Source organism: Equus asinus, chromosome 6, assembly GCF_041296235.1.
Source record: "Equus asinus isolate D_3611 breed Donkey chromosome 6, EquAss-T2T_v2, whole genome shotgun sequence".
NCBI classification, from domain to species: domain Eukaryota; kingdom Metazoa; phylum Chordata; class Mammalia; order Perissodactyla; family Equidae; genus Equus; species Equus asinus.
The window spans coordinates 20,061,504-20,079,522 of record NC_091795.1 but is presented as its reverse complement, the minus strand read 5'-3'; the positions used below and the strand labels follow the sequence as shown (position 1 = coordinate 20,079,522).

General features: G+C 43.3%; 1 protein-coding gene across 5 annotated transcripts in view; it reads left to right on the top strand.

Moving 5' to 3' along the window:
* The window catches only part of ANAPC1 (anaphase promoting complex subunit 1), a 109,440-nt gene extending 99,185 nt beyond the window's left edge, over positions 1 to 10,255 (top strand). For 4 of the 5 annotated variants that reach the window (XM_070511757.1, XM_070511760.1, XM_070511758.1 and 1 more), the window contains 2 exons: positions 3,741 to 3,875; positions 9,939 to 10,255. In XM_070511757.1, the coding sequence (XP_070367858.1) occupies positions 3,741 to 3,875; positions 9,939 to 10,054 (251 nt within the window). In that variant the 3' untranslated portion in view covers positions 10,055 to 10,255. The remainder of the gene's footprint in view (positions 1 to 3,740; positions 3,876 to 9,938) is intronic. The other variant, XM_070511759.1, reaches the window with a different exon arrangement.
* Positions 10,256 to 18,019: the final 7,764 nt, after the last annotated feature.

Here is an 18,019-nt window from a genome sequence, read left to right as displayed (position 1 = left end):
ATCTCCAACATTTCTGATTTTTTTTTATAGTTGCAGTCTCCTTTGTGAAGAATTCCCTGTGTTCATTAATTTTACTCCTGATTTTATTGAACTGTCTTTCTGAGTTTTCTTGTAACTCGTTGACTTTTTCTATGATAGCTATTTGAATTCTCTGTCATTTGGATTGTAAACTTCTGTGACTTGAGGGTTGGTTTCTGGGTACCTGTCATTTTCCTTTTTGTCTGGAGTGTTAACATACCCCTTCATGCTATTTGATGGGGTGGGTTTGTGCCGTTGCATAGTGGTAGTATCTGGCTGCAGATTCCAGCTGCAGCCCTGTGGTGGGGCAGGATCTGTGTATTCTGAGCCCAGCATGATCCCTGGCAGCTGTGCCTGTCCTTTAGAAGCAGTGCTGACATGGCCCGTCTGCATTTGCCCCATGCCTGCTGCTGCTTTACACACATAGGTGTGCACGTGCTCTGGCAGGTGTCCCCTGCTCTGGCCAACTGACTGAGCTGGTGCACAAGGTGGCAGGGAGGGGCACTTTCCTTTGTGCAATCCGAGGTGTTCCCACTCTGCTTTTGCTGTCTGCCCTCCTGGTCTTCTTGGCTTGGTGAAGACCCCTCCAGTATTGCTTTGCGTCCTCGGTGTGGAGCATTCCCACAGGCTGGGAGGCAACTCTGAGAGCTAAAGCATTCCCACGGAGGGCTGCGCTTTCTCCCCTGTCCTCTCAGAGTTGTGGGCCGGCCACCACACATGGTCCCACGCCCTAGGTCGCTGTTTGGGGAGGGAGAGGAGATCCCCTTACCTCCTTCTGTTGCCTCCCAGGGGGTCCAGCACCTCTACCTTCAGACCTATGGCTGCGTGGATCTTCCTGACGTCTGTTGTGTTGTGGGAATGTCCTTTGTTGGTTTGTGAATGTCCTTTTCATTGTATCTTAGCGGGGAGGGACTAAGGGGAGAGCTCACTCCACCATGATGCTGACATCACTCTCCAAGGGTGTTTTTTGATGAACCGAAGTTTTAAATTTCGATGAAGTCTAATTTATTAATTCGTTTTATAGTTATTGCTGTCTGAGTGCTGTCTATGAAATCTTTGCTACTCCAGGTCATGAAGATTTTATTTTAAGTTTTCTATTAAATGCTTTACAGTTTTAGCTATTATATTTAGGTCTATGATTCATCTCAAATTAATCTTTTATGTGTTGTGAGGTAGGAGTTGAAGTTCCCTTTTTTTTTTTAAAATACAGATATTCAGTTGTTCCAGGACCATTTGTAGAAGAGACATTTCTTTCTCATTGAATTGCCTTGGTGCTTTTGTTGAAAATCAGCTGACTCATTAAGTGTGAGTCTGTTTCTGGACTCTATTCGGTACCATTGATCTATTTATCTTTATGCCAGTACTACACTTTCTTAATTCTTGCAGGTTTCGAGTAAAGTTTGTAATCTGGTAGTGTAAGTCTTCCTGCTGACATGGTGTGGAGAGGGAACTGTATAGCACTGAATGCTTATCACAGTATAAAAGAGGAAGGGTCTCAAGTCAGTAATCTAAGTTCTTACTTCAAGAAACTAGATAAAGAAAAGCAAAATAAACCCAAAGGGAGCATATAAAAGCAGAAATCAGTGAAAGTGAAAGCAGAGAAAACAATAGAGAAAATCAGTGGAACAAAAAGCCAGTAGGCATGAGAAAGTCACTGAAGAGAGACTGAACTACCATGGGCTCTCCTTCCTTTCATAAGCTGTTCAGTCTCTTTTTGCCTCCTTTATTGCTCTCCTTCATTGCTCTCCTTCGGCTGCCTCTCCAGCCCCCAAATGTTTCCACCTTCTGATGAACTAACACCCTCATGGTCATGTTCAGTGGACTCTCGATAGTTTTCATCTCACTCCATCTCTACCATATTGAGGCTTTTAACTACTTCATTCTTATTGAAACAGACCTCCTTTGACTACAGTGACAGCGCACTTTCCCAGTTCTTTTTTTTTTCCCCACCTCTCTGACCATTCTTTCCCAGTATTCATTGCTATTTCACTGTCATTCCTTCGTGGACCTTTCTGGGAGTCATCCATGTTCCTTCCCCTCCTTTCCTTCTCTGGTTACTCTTCTGCCGTAACCAATCCGTTATCACATTCTTTCAATCCTAGTTCTTAAATATTTCTTGAGTCCATCCACGTTTTACTACTGTCCTAGAACAAAACCACTGTTATTCCTGTCTGAACCACTGAGATGGCCTCCGAAGAGCCTTCTTGCCTTTTATTCTCGTCTCCCTTTTAACCATCTCCAATCAGCTGACAGAGTGGTCTTTTATAAAGAGTAAACTTATCTAACACTCCTGCTTAAAACCTTTCAAAGGCTGCCAGTTCAATTGTAAAAAAAAATCTTTACGTTTTGGCCACCAGGCCCTGCTTAGCTGGCAAGGCCCCTGTTTTCCTCTATAGCCACTTTTTACACCATTTGCTCCTCATGAACCCCACTTTAGCCACCTTGGTCCCTTCCACTTCCCCAAAAGCACAGAGCTCTTCCTCAGCACAGGACTGTTGAATATGCTGCCTCCTCTCCCTAGAGCCTTTTCCTTTCATTCTTTGCCTGCCCAACTCATTCTTCCTTGCTACCTCACTTTAAATGCCCCTTCCTCATAGGCCTTCTGAGACCACACTACCTCAGGTTGCTTTCCTCCTATGTTTATTTTTCTCTCTCTCAACCTTTCTTTTTGTATCAAAACGCTTTGCATATAACGGAGGGCCTGACTCAGCCTGGCTTAAACAATAAGGACATGCTAAAGCTTATATTATTTGGAAGTCCACATGTAAGGTGAGCTTGAGAGTCATCTTATTCCAGTGGCTTCAGCTCCATTTCTCTGAAGTTTTGTCAGTTATACTCTGTGCTGTGGCTTTATTCTCAGAGTCCTTTTTTCTCGTGGTAATAAAATGGCCGTAACAGTTTCTTGTCTCAAGCTCAGCGTTTTGCACAGAGGAAGAAGAGTTGCTTCTAGAAGCTTTGCCATAAGAATGAGGGAAATTTCTTTCCCAGAAGCCTCTAGCAAACATGTTATTAAGCATTTCCTTTTGTCTCTGGCTTGAATTGGAACTCCTGCACATTCCTCAGTTGATCCCTGTGGCAGAGGATGTCTTGCTGAGTGGCTTAGGTCTGTCTGTCCTGAACCAGTCACTGTGTCAGGGGAATGAGATTGGCTTCATTACCCTGGACCAGGTTCTCCGTGTTCTCCCTGGAGCAGCAGCAGCACCTGGGGACTTGCTGGAAATGCAATTTTTCTGGCCCTACCCAAGACCTACTGAATCAGAAACTGGGGATGGGTCCCACTCGTTTGTGTTTTAACCAGCTCTCCAGGTGATTCTGATGCATGCGAAAGTTTGAGAACCTCTGGCCAAGACTAGTCAGGATCCAGTGCTGGAGCTGAAATTGCCCCCTCAAATGTTGCATACTGGAAGGAAGGGTGGCAAAGTGGATATTTTGGGAGATAACAGCAGTGACCACCCAGCCTTTATAGCACTCATCACAATTTGTAATTACATTTTTGTTTGCGTCATTATTTGTATAATATCTCTGTTCCCCACAACACTCTAAACTGCTCAGTGATAGGCACTCTGTCTGGTTTACCACAGATGCCTTACTGCCCAGCATTGTACCTGTCTGGCATGTGCTCAGTGCTCAATGAGTTCTTGGTGGAAGACTAAAAAGAAGGCATTCCTTATGTCTCTTACTTCTGTAATAATTGGTTCTGTTCCTGTGTGTTTCTTTCACAGCAGGGGGTGATGCATGTGTGCACGCCTACCTCAGTGGGCAGCCCTCTGAGGAATCTCAGCTAAGCATGCTGGCCTGTTTCCTCGTCTACTACTCCGTGCCAGCGCCCCGGCACCTGCCGTCTATAGGACTAGAAGGTAACTGCATTTCTGAATCCTTTTGTCAGTACTTGTATTACTGACTCACTTTATGTGTTTAGTTTCTTGGTAGGAGGAATTTCTAGTGAGTTATTTCCTCTAGTTAGGTGTTTGTTTTCATTCATGCTTGAGTGTTATTGTTGAGAACTTGTTTTTAGAAAAAACTGTCTGAACTTAAACATGTATAAACTTTTATTTCTGTTCAGAAAAAGATGGATTCTTCTTCACAGAGCCCCACATACCAGTGTATACTAATAAACTGAATGTTCATCTTATTCTTTCTGTTAATTGACTTCTAGTAAAACTATTTTCTGGGCTTTCAGTTTGGGGTTTTTTTTAATCACATAATCTTAATTTCTTATATTATAAAGCTTTAAAATGAACAGGTACCTAATTTTGTATGTGTTTGAATGTTTTCATAACAGAGTTTAAAATATTAGCACCTGACTGTGTTTTTCAGAATATGGAATCAGATACAAAGTTTGTCCAATAAGTTGGATAAAATATAATTAATTCTAAGCACCATTAGTTATTTTTATCACTTTCAAATTGCTGCCCCTAATTGAGAGTGAAAAAATATTTTTGAGAAGGGTAATGATTGCTCCATTTAATTGTTTAAACTTAAAGTTTAATGACATTACTAGCTTGTTGCTATTTTGAAAACCTCAGATAAAAGTGTACTGTCTAGATTCTTCTAGTTATGGCCATGATGGAATTGCTTATATTGGACTGACTCTCCCACAAAAACAAATGTAAAAGCTAGACAAATGACATAAAACAGCTGGTTAAAGGAATTGGTAGCAGCCATGCTGGCAGGACTTGTTTGAGGGGCAGCAATCCCTGAGAGAAGAGAAGCACAGTGAGGAAACTCCATATTTACTCTGGCTTTCCCATAGAGGCATTTGCCAGTTCCCAGCACAAGAAGTAGAGTCCCAGCAAAAAGCAACAGTGCTGCTGGACAGAGGAGCCAGAGGCTGGGTTCATGATTGCCCAAGAGGCTGCCGAGAACTTGAGGAGCCAAATCCCAGATGGGAGGGAGCAACAGGAATAACAACTCACAAACCTGGGTGCATTCTTCCCTTGAGGCATTTACCAGATCTTAACGTACACATGCACAGGATGAGACTTGAAGAAATCTAGCAGAAGCCAGAAGGCTAAAAATGTGAGCAAGGGTTTTAGCAGTAGCATTGTGCAAAGGAAACAAAGGGTGGAGTTCAAGGCCGCCAAGGTGCAAAGTGGCTGTGGTCAGCATCCAGCCATTCAGATGAAACGGTTGCAGGACCGAGCTCTATGAGTAAAGGTAAAATGGAAGCAGAAGAGACCTGATATTAGCCTAAAGCAGAATTGAGGAGATCTGCTTGCATTCTACCAGCCTGATAGAAGAAAACTTAACTTTCTTAGAAAGAAGAAAATATATCCAGACCTCTACAACTTTTAATATACAGTATTTGGTGTTGAATAAAAATTTACAAAGTGTAACAAGAAAAGGGATATTAGAAACAGACTTTTATGTGATCCAAATATTGGAGTTATCAGACTTGGACTTAAGATAACTATGACTGATATTTCTAAGAAAATAGAGGAAAGGATAGAGAATTTCACTAGAAATCTTGCATCAGTTAGAAAGAGTTACATGAAAATTCTAGACTGAAAAATATAATTGAAATTAAGAGTTCAGTGTTTGGATTAAAAAACATATTAGACACAGCAGATAAGTGAACTGGAAGACAGCTGCAGAGAAAGTAAACATTGAAGTACGGAGAGAAAAATGGATGGAAAATACAGAAAAGAGTATGAGAGACATATGGAACACAGTGAAAGACTCAAAGTGTGTAGTTGAGATCCCAGAATAAGGGGAGAGAGAAGATGAGATAGAAGCAATATTTGAAGAGACAGAGGCAAAGAATTTTGAAAAATGGATGATGGACATCAACCTACAGTAATCCTAAGCGGTATAAATTCAAAGAAATCACACTTGGTCACATAATAATCAAACCATAAAAAATAGGAAAAAAATTTCTCGACGAAAATAATCCATAACCAATCTATAAATGAAAATTTGGGTGAGTGAGTTTATTCTGAGCTAAAATGTGAGGACCATGGCCCAGGGTCTTTCTTCCCAAAGGAAGAAAGGGCACCAAAGAAGTAGGGTGTACAGAGTGGTTATATACCCCCAAAGAGGATGTTTCACATATGATTGAAACGTCCCTTTTACAATAGTCACGAGACTGCTCTGTCGGCACAGCGATTGATGGACACAGCAGGTAGGTCTGCTGTCTCGGTGGACACAGCAGGGTGGCAGGTCTGTTGTCTCGGGCTGGGTGGTCACAGGTGAGCTGGGTGGTCAAAGGTGAGCACAGTCAGTTCCTGGCCTAAGAAAAGATGCTTATCCTTAAGGAAATGCCAATGTGGGGGCAAGTTGCACCTTTATCTTAAGGCTATTTGTTTTTGCCATAGGAAATGTTTAAAGCAGGTATACAATGCATGCTCAACGGCCATCTCAGGCCCTTTTGGAAAAACAAAGTTAGGCCAAATTAGGTTTATACCAAATGGCTTCCTCATATACTCCAGTATATCCTATTGCTTCCCATTTCTATTTATCAATTTAAAGCATAGACTTTCTTTTCTGGCCAGGATGGAGTAACAGGGATCTGATTTGCTCTCTTGCCTGAAACAAAAAAAAACTGGACAATGCATATGAAACAGTGTTTTATGAGACATTGTATATCAGGCAATGAAGAACAATGATCCTTGAGAGATGAGAAACAAATGAGATAAATCCTGTGATTGCCCGGGCTTTTGTATCAGGCAATGAAGAACAGTGATCCCTGAGAGATGAGAAACAAATGAGATAAATCCTGTGATTGCCCTGGCTTACAGCCTTGAGAAGGTTTCCAGACTGTGGGGTGGGGAGAGGGAACCCAGGCAGAGCCTGGAAGACTCCTTGAGTTGAGGCGACAGAGCTGAGAATACAGGGAGAACAAGGGAGCTGGAGTTTACAAGATGGGGTGCCACAGAGGAGAGAGCTACACACAGAGAGGATGCCAGAGTCCCCCTCGCATGTCAGAAGAGTACTTAGTGGTTAGCACATGCCTGTGAAGATATTATCTGAGGCTGAGGGAAGAACTATCTAAATGCAGTAGAGGGCACATTACCGATTGTTCATACAGTGCCTGTTCCCACAGCTTCATAATTTAAGGAGCGTTAGGCAGAGTACTCAGAAGGGTTTTGTCTCAGTAATGGGAAATATTTAGCCCTAAAGAGAGTTCTGGTGCCATCTAACAAATCTTAAAAGCACAAGTGTTTTTCAAGTAATTATATTCCAGAACAAAGCTCAAGAAGATAGAAGTACAAAATATCCAGCACCCAACAAAATAAAATCCACAATATCTGGCATACAAAGAAACAGGAAAATATGACCTGTAATGAGGTGGAAAAATCAAGTACAGCTGACCTAGATTAGATGTTAGAATTAGCAGACAAGGACATTAAAACAATTGTTATAATGGTGTTTGATATTTCAGAACATTGAGAGACATAGAAGATATAAAAAGACTCTTAATTGAACTTTTTGAGATGAAAAGTACAATGTCTGAAATGAAAAATACACCCTATGGGTTAATGGCAGATTAGACATTGTATAATAAAAATTAGGGGCCGGCTCCGTGGCCGAGTGGTTAAGTTCATGCGCTCCGCTGCGGCGGCCCAGGGATTGGATCCTGGGCGCGGACATGGCACCGCTCGACAGGCCACGTTGAGGTGGCGTCCTACATCCCACAACTAGAAGGACCTGCAACTAAGATATACAACTGTGTACAGGGGGCGTTTGGGGAGGTAAAGCAGAAAAAAAAAAAAAAAAGATTGGCAACGGTTGTTAGCCCAGGTGCCAATCCTTAAAAAAAAAAAATTAAAAAAATTAAAAAATTAATAAACTTGAAGACATAGCAGTAGAAACTATCATATTTAAAAAGAAAAAAAGAATTAAAACAAAAAAGGAATAGAGCATTGAAAATGAAGTTAGCTGTGGGACTGAAAGCACCCAGTTTACTGTGATTGGAGCCCCTGAAGAAGAGAGACATGAAGGGGACAGAAAAAATGTTTGCAGAAATAATGGCTGGAAAATTCTCCAATTTGATGAAAACTGTAAATCCTCAGATTAAAGAAGTTCAGTGAATCCCAAGCCCAAGAAACATGAAGAAAATTACCTTAAGGCTCATCATAAGTAAATTGCCCCAAACTGATGATAAAATGTCTTAAAAGCCACCCGAGGAAAAAGACATGTTACACGGAGAGAAACAAAAATAAGAGTGATAGCATATTTCTTGTAGGAAACAATGCAGGTGATCAGTTAGTGCAGTAACATGCAAAAGACTCGAAGAAGCGAACACTATCTAGTTAGAATTTTATTCTCAGCAAAAATACTTTTCAAAACTATCGTGAAATAAAGCCTTTTTCGGACACACAAAAGCTGAAAGAATTCATCACCAGCAGACCTTGGAAATGTTCTATAGTAAGTCCTTCAGGCAGAAGGAAAAGAATATCAGGTGGAAATATGGATCTACACAAAGAAATGAAGAGCATTGGAAATGCTAACTGCATGTGTAAATATAAAGACAATTGACTGTATAAAAATAATGACTATAGAATTTATAAAATATGGAAAGTAAAATGACTGACAACAGTAGCTCAAAGGCTAGGAGGGGAGAAACGAAAGTATTGTTGTAAGACTCTTACACTATATGTGCAGCGGTATATTCTCACTGGAAGGTAATTAATCTGTGATAAGTTAAAGATGTATACTGTGTCATAAAGCAGCCATTAAAATAAGAAAAAGTGTTAGAACTAATAAGCAGCAAATGAGCTACAATGGAATCATAAAAGTACTCAATCCTAAAGAGACAGAAACAGAAAAAGAGGAAAAGGGGCAACAGAGCAGATGAAGCAGACAGAAAACAAATAGCAAGATGATACATTTAAACCCCACCATACCAGTCATCACCCTAGATGTAAATGGTCTGTGAGATTCCAGAGTGTATCAGAGTGTCGGAGCTGTTTTCATATCTCCCTGTATGTATTGGTTCTCTCTGCTTGCATTTTAGCAAGGTCTGGGGAGCTCTATGGAGTAACAATTGGATAGGAAATTTGTCCTAATTTCTGTTGAGGCTTATTAAACACTTTTAATTTATGCTGACTGGCGGAGCCCAATCATAGGAAGTACTTAGGAGAAGTCGTTGTCTTCCTTATATTCTGTGCATCAGGGGCTCTTTTTTTGTTATTTGTGCTTTTATCAGAAAGCCCTTGATCATAGCATGAGACTCTTCTCTGCCCATCTCCATGGGATCCCGTGACCCCACCTGTACCCTTCTGCTGGCTGCATGTCTAGTAGGATGCTTGCTGTGGCTTAGAGAGTCATAGGGATCAGATATGTACGTATGTTGACTGCTGGGGGAAAGGGAGCTGTGGATAGTGCGTGTGGTGGGAGATGATGCTCAGTAGAAGTTTGAGGTAGTGTGCTTCCCACTTCCCTTTAGAGCAGTGGTTCTTGACCTTAGCTGCACATCAGAATCACCAGAGCAGCTTTCAAAACTCTGGATGGCCAGGCTGCAATCCACATGAATTACTTCAGGATGTCTGTAGGACCAAGGTCAAGAACCATCGCTGCTCAGAGGACGAAGAGGCATTAGACTAACTTCTCTGCTACTCATTTTGGGCCTGTGTTCTTTTTTTTAGGTAAAGTATTGAGTGCCTGGAGTTTGGTAATTGAAGATAGACAGGCACATTTATTATATTTAAGTAATATATATAATTAAACAATATTGATAGTTTCACATACAGTTATAGGTCACTTTCTGAAGTACAGAATGGATAAATTAAAATTTTATACCAAATCATATTTTACAATGCATTAGGGAAATTCAGAATTTAAATATTGTTTGGGTAATTGTTTTCAAAGGGAAGAATGCCACCTTTAAATGTGATTGTGTATCTGAAGCTTCCTTGAAAAATGCTATCTGGCTGAATTTATTTAGAGGTGTGACCTTTTCCCTTGTTCCATTTCTTTAGGGAGCACAAGCTTTGCTGAACTCCTCTTCAGATTTAAACAGCTGAGAATGCCAGTGCGAGCTTTGCTGAGATTGGCTCCTTTGCTTCTTGGAAACCCACAGCCGATGGTTATGTGATCATGCCTGCTGGTAACCTACCCTGAAACGTTACCAAACAGCAAAGTGAAAGAAACATTTGTAAGTTTTATAATATAACTAGGGGGAAATGAGCTGCACAAACCTCAATGTATTTTAAAATCCAAATGTTTTAACTATTCCAGAGACTCTGTCGTTGTCAGCATTAACATTATATGATATATAAAAATGAGTTAAAATTTACTTTTGTAAATAAAGTTTTTTGGTTTGTTTTCAAATCTCTTGATGATTGCTTTAGTTTGGAGCTTCAGAGAATACATCAGTGGGGTCTGGGGTGAACATTCGTTTTTTAGTCTTTAATCTCTGGCAATTCAGGTGAAGTGACTTTATGCTCAGAAGCACAAAGTTTTTAAAGAAGCTCTGTTATAAAGTTTTACTTTCTGCAGCAACAAAAGGGCTCTTAGCACTTCCGAATATGTCACAAGCCAGCCCTGGTGGTCTAGTGGTTAAGGTTTGGTGCTCTGCCCTCCACGGCCGAGGTTCGTCCCCCAGTCAGGGAACCACACCACCTGGCAGTTGTCATTCTCTGGTGGCTGTGTGTTGCTGCGATGCTGAAAGCTGTGCTACTGGTGTTAAATGCCAGCAGGGTCCCCCATGGTGGACAGGTTTCACTGGAGCTTCCAGACTAAGACGGACTAGGAAGAAGGACCTGGCCACCCACTTCTGAAAAAATTGGCCATGAAAACCCTGTGAATAGCAGCAGAGCATTGTCTGATAGAGTGTGGGAAGGTGAGGGGATGGCGCAGAAAGACGGGGCAGGGCTCAGCTCTGCAGTCCCCAGGGCGCTAGGAGTTGGAATCGACTTGACAGCACTAACGAAAAAGATGTCACAGTTATCCTGTCTAAGTTTTTACTTCCTGCAACAATGCCAGGCATTCTCACAGAGTGATAACCTTAAAAAGGAGGAGATGTATACCCTAATGAAGAATTGCCCAATGTGAAGCCTGCACTGAACAGAAAATATGAAATTTTCACTACAGAGAGGGCATCAGAAACTGTATTTTAAAATAAAAGTCAGCTTCCACCCAAGATTTAGGTAATGCACCTCTGTATCAGGGGTTCCTAGACTAGACGATGATGAAAGATTCATATATAAAGGTGTCTCTAGCTTTAAGTTTTCAGTACAGGAGGAAAGCTCCGTGCTGTTCAGATTCTGACACATATGCCCTGTGCTTTCTGAATGCCCAGTGGGACCATAAACTGTAGAAGATCCCCCTAATGATTGCACATTTCCACGTCCTGAATTGTGGTGTTTAGCTTTAAAAATAAAAATTAAACCAAATACAAATGTCTCATTGAGATTTTGGCAAGAACCCGTGTGGCATTTGCCTCTGCAGAGGGGCTTGCATTTATAAGGCATGCATCTAGAGGCAGAGTGGTTCTCTCTGGACTCTCAGTGTTCATTTGCATGCCTGCCCCAAGGACTGGCTCCTGCATGTGAAGCACAAGCATGATGTGGCTGACTGGCAAGATCTGACTCCCACTAGGTTCCTATAGAGAACATCTCTCTGGCACCTGGGTCACTATGGTAATGGATGTTTGAGCTGTTTTTCAGGGATTAGGACTGCTTGTCCAGTTCAGGCTGGTTAAGACCACCAACCCATCAACTGGGCCTGTGCAGATGCTCGACAAGTGACATTTCTGACATCAAAGAGCTAAAACTCCAGCATCATATTGTGAGGTCACTGCCATTTTATGAACATACGTCCTATGAAGAGGCGTGAAGTCTGACTATGCTTGCGCAGATCATCAGCTAGCTCACCTCCAATCATCTTTCTCCACGTTTCAGACCACCTTGCTTCCCACCCCATAAATATCCCTGAGCCCCCATTTTCAAGCAGGCGGATTTGAGACGACGACTCCTTCCTCACTTGGCTGCCATGTGATTAAAACCCCTTTCTCTGCTCCAATCTCCTGGTCTTGATGGTTGGCTTTCTGGGTATGGGCAAAAACAAACCAGGCTTAGTAACACTGGGAGGGCAAGATGTGCTTCCCTTCAGACTTAAGTAGTTTTCCTTCTAATTAAAAATAAAAGGAAAAAAATGGTAGATTATGGAAATTCCATTTGAATCAAGATTTAAAGAACTCAATATCTGGGTGACTGTCACTATCTTCACTTGTGATATTGTGATTTATAAGAAATGTATATATTTATTTGGTCATTCAGATGACCAAAATATATTTCTCAGATATATTTGGCCTTCATCCACAATTTCTGGCTGACAGCTCCCAAAACCCTGGGAATTTTCTGAGTGGTAAAAGCGATGGGAGCATCTTTTGTTAGAATACTTGGCATCTTGTCCTCAGTTCCTAAAAACACTTCAGGGCCATAGAGGTGAAATAGATGTTTTCTTTATGTTAATGAAGGTGACTTTTGGACCCCACCCCAGGGCAGGGGCTGGTTGTCAGGATAACCAGCCACGTGGTCAGAGGAGTGGAATTTTCCGTTCTACCCCTGATTTCTGGAGAGGGGGCCTTGAGGTTGAGTCAGTTGCTGATGGCCAGTGACCTAGTCAATCATGACTGTGTAGTGAAGCCTCCGTAAAAACCCAGAAGGACAGTTGAGTGGGCTCTTTTTCGTGAGCTTCTACACCGGGGCACCAGAACGCTTCCACGAGCCACTGTGCAGGGCCCCAGGCTCCACAAGGACAAACTCCTTTGCTTGGGACCTGACCCTATGTCTCTCTTCATCTGGCTGTTGATTTGTATCCTTTAATCTCTTTATAATAAATCAGTAATCTAGTGAGTAAACGAGTTTTCCTGAGTTCTGGGAGCCTTTCTAGCAGATTAATCAAACCTGAGGAGGAGGTTGTGGGAACCTCTGATTTACAGCCAGTCAGTCAGAAGTTCAGGTAACAACCTGGGCCGAGACGGGCGGTCTGAAGTGGCGGGCGGTCTGAAGTGGCGGGCGGTCTTTGGGACGGAGCGCTTTACCTGTGGAATCTGATCTGTCTCTGGGTAGATGGTGTCAGAATTGAGTTGCATTCTCAGACACCCTGCTGGGGTCCGAGAACTGCTTGGTGTGCAGAAACCTCCACACACACATTGGAATTGGGTCCAGGAACCCTTTGCAACTTTCAGTTTATGATTTCTATTCTTTTTTCTGGTTGAAGAATGCTTTGCGAGACAGTTATTTACACACAGAAGAGCTTTCGTATATGAGGGAAAACAGTCATTAGAATGTTGTCAATGAAAGCAAAAATCAGGCTTTTTAAGAGAGAGCAGAATAAAAGATTGTAGACAGTCTGGAAACTGCATTGTCTTTATATTTGGGGCCTACGGATTAGTGGCAGGGAGCAGAGAGCATATTCTTGGCAGTCTGCTCTTGAGCAAACATTCTAGGATCATCAAAGAAATCAATTCCAGCTATTTGTATGTTCTCAAAAAGAGTGTGGCTCTCACCATCCAGAACATTTCAGCCTCCTCAGAGCCATGGCAGGAGAAGAGCTGGAGAAATATGGGGCTCTTACATGTTTGGCCCAGAAGTGGCACACATCACTTCCGGTTACAGCCTATTGGCAGGAAGTCCTCAAATTGCTCCACGTCACATAAATCCTCTTCCATGAGTCCACGAAAAGGAGAACCAGATGCTGCTGAGTACTAGTAGCGTCTGTCACCGTGTGGTTCCTAACTTACTAATTCCCTACATCCTTCTTTTCTACTTAACACAGATAGAAATGCATATCATTGCTTCCACGGATGGGCATCGTTAAACAGTACAATCACACACACACATACATTCCCCAATGGACCCTGACCTCTGTGCTCCTCCCTTGAGTGTCTTACAAAGGAGTGAAGGCATGAACTCTGAGGTATAGATGCTGGGCCTTAGCAGGAGGAGACCATCAAGTTAAGCCCTACAGAACTTCCCCTTTGTGCTGCCTAATCTTACTTGAGTAAGTCCACATTGTCTCCCTTTGTCTAGCAACCAGCTGACTTCATAGCTTATGATGAGGGGCATGTCCCTGCTTAGAGGACCTCCCGACAGCCCAGAGGAAGCAAGGAGAATGGAGTCTCTCATCTCTCAGATTGTATGATCAGTGTGCAAACCTATTAGGTGGGAGGCCAGTGGGCCTATTGGGCAGGCAGGGCAGAGTGTGGGAGCCAAGATTTGGAAGTAAAAGCCAGAGCATGTAGGAGCTGAGGCAGGAATTGCCAGAGGAGAGAATTTGTGTCTATTTTGAGGAAAGCCCATGCCAAAGCCCAATCTGAGGGACAGGAGTGAGCCAAAGCTGAGAGGATGTTGTGAGATGGGTGAGAGTGGAAGACCATGTACCAATTTGGGATCCAAACCAGGAAGACTTTTTGCCTCCTCCATGCAATGTGGGGGCCCCTCTTCTGGGTTTCCCCGTCCTCATACTGACCAAATTTTGTGGAAAACACGTCACCATGTGAAGATCTCCCCAACTTAGCTATGGGCGAGGGGACAGGATCCTGTCACCTCTGTACCCCCAGTGTCTGCAGTTTTCAACCAGTAGTGGAAGCAACAGGTGAGGTCAGAGAAGCAGCTACTCTGGTACAACTAGAGGTGTTACCGGGGCTGGAGGCCTCTGTCAGCACTTAACAGCGCCTTGCAGATGCCCATGCTGATTTACAAAGTTTCCCATGTGACTGACTTCTGCTTCCATGGGCTGGCCAGGTTCCCCCCACTCACAAATACACTGGTTGCTTCTCATTACGGTCACAAGCTGCTGAAAAGTCTTTGGTAAATTAAAAGAAAAGCCCCTAAAGCCTTATCTTTAATTCTTCCCTATGGATAAGGATGAACTTGCCTTTTGACCATCTTGCTTTGCTCCATCTTGTGTCCTTGAATGAAAGTGAGGGTGGGGTGGGGAATAGGGGCTGCTCAGAGGGCAGGGCATTCAGGCTTCAGGGGAGGAGAACCCATCCATCAGGGAGCTGCATAAAAGGCACCAGAAGATCACTTAGCTGGCATCTGGTCCTGCTCCTCTTTCTACAGCTGAGACCCCTGAGGCTCAGGTAGGGAGGGGCTGGTCCAAGGCCGCACCACTCCCCATGACAACCCTATCTAAGGATGGGCTCCCAGATCACACTGTTTCTACCCTGAAGCTGTCCATTACTGCCTTTCTTCCTAGTCCAGAAGATGCTCAGGAGGAGGCAGATTAAATGGACATTGCACGAGCAGAGTTTGTGGACACCTTTGAAAAGCAGACAGATTGACTCTTCCTTTCTCTGTGCATCTTTGGAAAAACAGAGGTCTTTGTGTAATTTCTTGGAGTTAGATTAGTTCAATTAGTCTGTGTGTTGCTTGATCATTTAACAACCATCTTAATTCAAATATTTTTCTCTTTTAGCTGAAAATATTTCTTCCTATTTTGTGGTACATTATAACATGAAATAGGAAATTTAGAAAAAATTAATTTTATACTAAGTTCAATAAAATCAATGAAAATCTATAACTAACTGCATGTTCTTACTGTCCACTGCCTTTAGTCCAATATTTAGGTGTGAAATCTATTGCCTTGTCTCTGTCGCTAATGGAGCCATCTCTAGTCTTATATGCAGGTACTGTGCCTTGTGAAGCTGTGGACTGTGTGCCTTCAGGACCCAGAATTGCTAGATGGTGATCTGGATAGCCACGTCACTGGGGGAACTTTCCACAGGAACAGTGGATACACGATAGTGCCACTTGTGTTTCTTTCATTTGTCTTGTGTTCTTTTGTGTGGGTATCTTTCACTTATCATGAATATTTTAAATTTGCTTATCATACCGTTTCAGAGATTAAAAAGATAGTTTCATCGATTGGAAGTGTGAGTAAATGTGGGTAACTCTGAGTTGAAGGAAGAATTATTAGCAAATCCATTGTAATTAGCATCTTTAGCTGCAGTCTCCCTGCCCCGTAAGATCTAGATGAGATGAGCTCCAACCCTCACTAGATGAAATTTCTGCAGATCCCCAGAGGAGGGTGTGGATGCTGTCTTGTGTCGCCTTGCTCCAAACTCCCTCTCTGCTCACTAAGCTCACCTGTGGGTCATCTCACTGCGCCCCGTGCGTGGGCTGGGTGTCAACTTCCAGCATCTTCACCACCTCCTCTCTTCTGTGCCTCGAACTTTATTTCCCATGTGGGGCCAGATAAGAGTGTGCCAGTGGGAGGTGCCAGTGGGAGATGCCCGTGTGAGGCCTGGAGATGGAAGACGGGGCGAAGTCGTTCCTCTCCTGCCTGGTTACAGGCAGACATGGAGGCAGATGGTGCACGCTTGAATGCAGGAAGCTGATACCAGCTGAGACAGGTGCCCCCACCCCTGAGTTTCTGGAGGTTTGCAGGGGCTTCTCCATCCTCTGCTCCAAAAACCACTCAATCTGCTTCCCTTTATCAACACCCTTTCTTCTCGGGTCCCTGTGATGCTACGTGGGATGCAATGACCCACATACAAACACAGTCCCATCCCTGAGTCCCACAAAAACACCCCCCCCTCCCTCCGCCACTGCTCGGCCTTCCCTAGGCTTTGCTCGTGGAATTTCCAGCTCCTTGGTTATCTCCCCTGAGCTCTCAGCGCTGTTCACTTTCCTTTTCCATTGTCAAACCCTCAGTTGCTCTTGGCAACGCCAAGATTTCTTTGCAATCTCGTAATCCCTGCACCAACTCATCTGGATGGCACCAGCCTCAGAGCTCCAGTGGCAGCGACTCCCTGAGTGCCTCGGGTTTCTCCCTAACATGCTGAGGGGCTCATTGACTAAAGGAAGAAGGCATGGTCTTTTGGCTGAGTAACTGGGACGATTTGGGGTTGGCCCCATTTTGTGTCAAACTTCGTGGGACTGAGTCTCAGATGTGTAAATGGGAACACTGTGTGCCTGGTTGCCCGGTCCTGTTGGTTCTGGGTTTGTCTCTCTGTGGCTACTCTGGGGCGAGAAACAACCCCTTAGCCCAACTGTTTCCACCTGGGCCTTCTGGGGCAGCATGGGCCAAGTGTCACAATTCATAAGGACTGGGATTGTTGGCAGAGGACTCAAGAAGAAAATGCTAAACCCTCAGGGGACAGAGAGAGGGTTGATCAGCAGTTGTATTGCTTCCAGAAAGGAGTCAGCTTTTTACGAGACTTGCTGTTCTGTCCAACACTTGACTGTGAGGTTCCTGGGAACCTTGTAGTTATCAGAAATTTTGTGGCAAAATAAGTCATTTCCGCAGGAGAAAAGAAGTGAAGAGCTAGACACTTTCTGTCTAGCAATTGTAGTTATTGCCTAATAATACCATGTTGCAGATGCCCAATAATAGAGTTTCCTGTCAAAAATAGATATATATGTATCTACAGCTGTAAAACCTAAACATTACTGAGCAAATCAGGCTTCAGTGGACCAGCCTGGGCCCCTGGGATCTCCTTTAACACTGGGCACTGATCCCAGTCCCCACCCCAACCCCCCGCCCCAACTGTCCTTCCCGGTCTCTCTGAAGGATTCTGAGCCTCCGTTTTCTTCCCCCTTGGTGGCAAGACCACAATTCCTACTCTCATCTGAGGGTGTCTGCTTGGTGTGCTTCCTCTGCTTATTTTTAGCTCCTCTCAATGATTTAAGGATAATTTCTTACAAACCACACAAAGCTGGGTTTTGCTTTGCAAGCCAATCTGAAAATCTTTTCCTTTTAGTAGTGAGTTCAAATTTATCAAGACAAATAATATGATGGATCTCAGTTGTCTCATTTTTATACTGTATTTACGGTATTTCATTCTTTCTTTTTTTTTGGTGAGGAAGATTGGCCCTGAGCTAACATCTGTGGCAAGCTTCCTCTATTTTGTATGTGGGATGCCACCACAGCATGGCTTGATGAGCGGTATGTAGGTCTGCACCTGGGATCCTAAACCATGATCCCGAGGCTGCTGAAGTGGAGCATGTGAACTTAACCACTATACCAATGGCCCAGCCCCTACTGTATTTTTTGTATTTACTCTGTGCCTTTATTTGCTTTTAAAAAACTCGTTGTATTCATTACT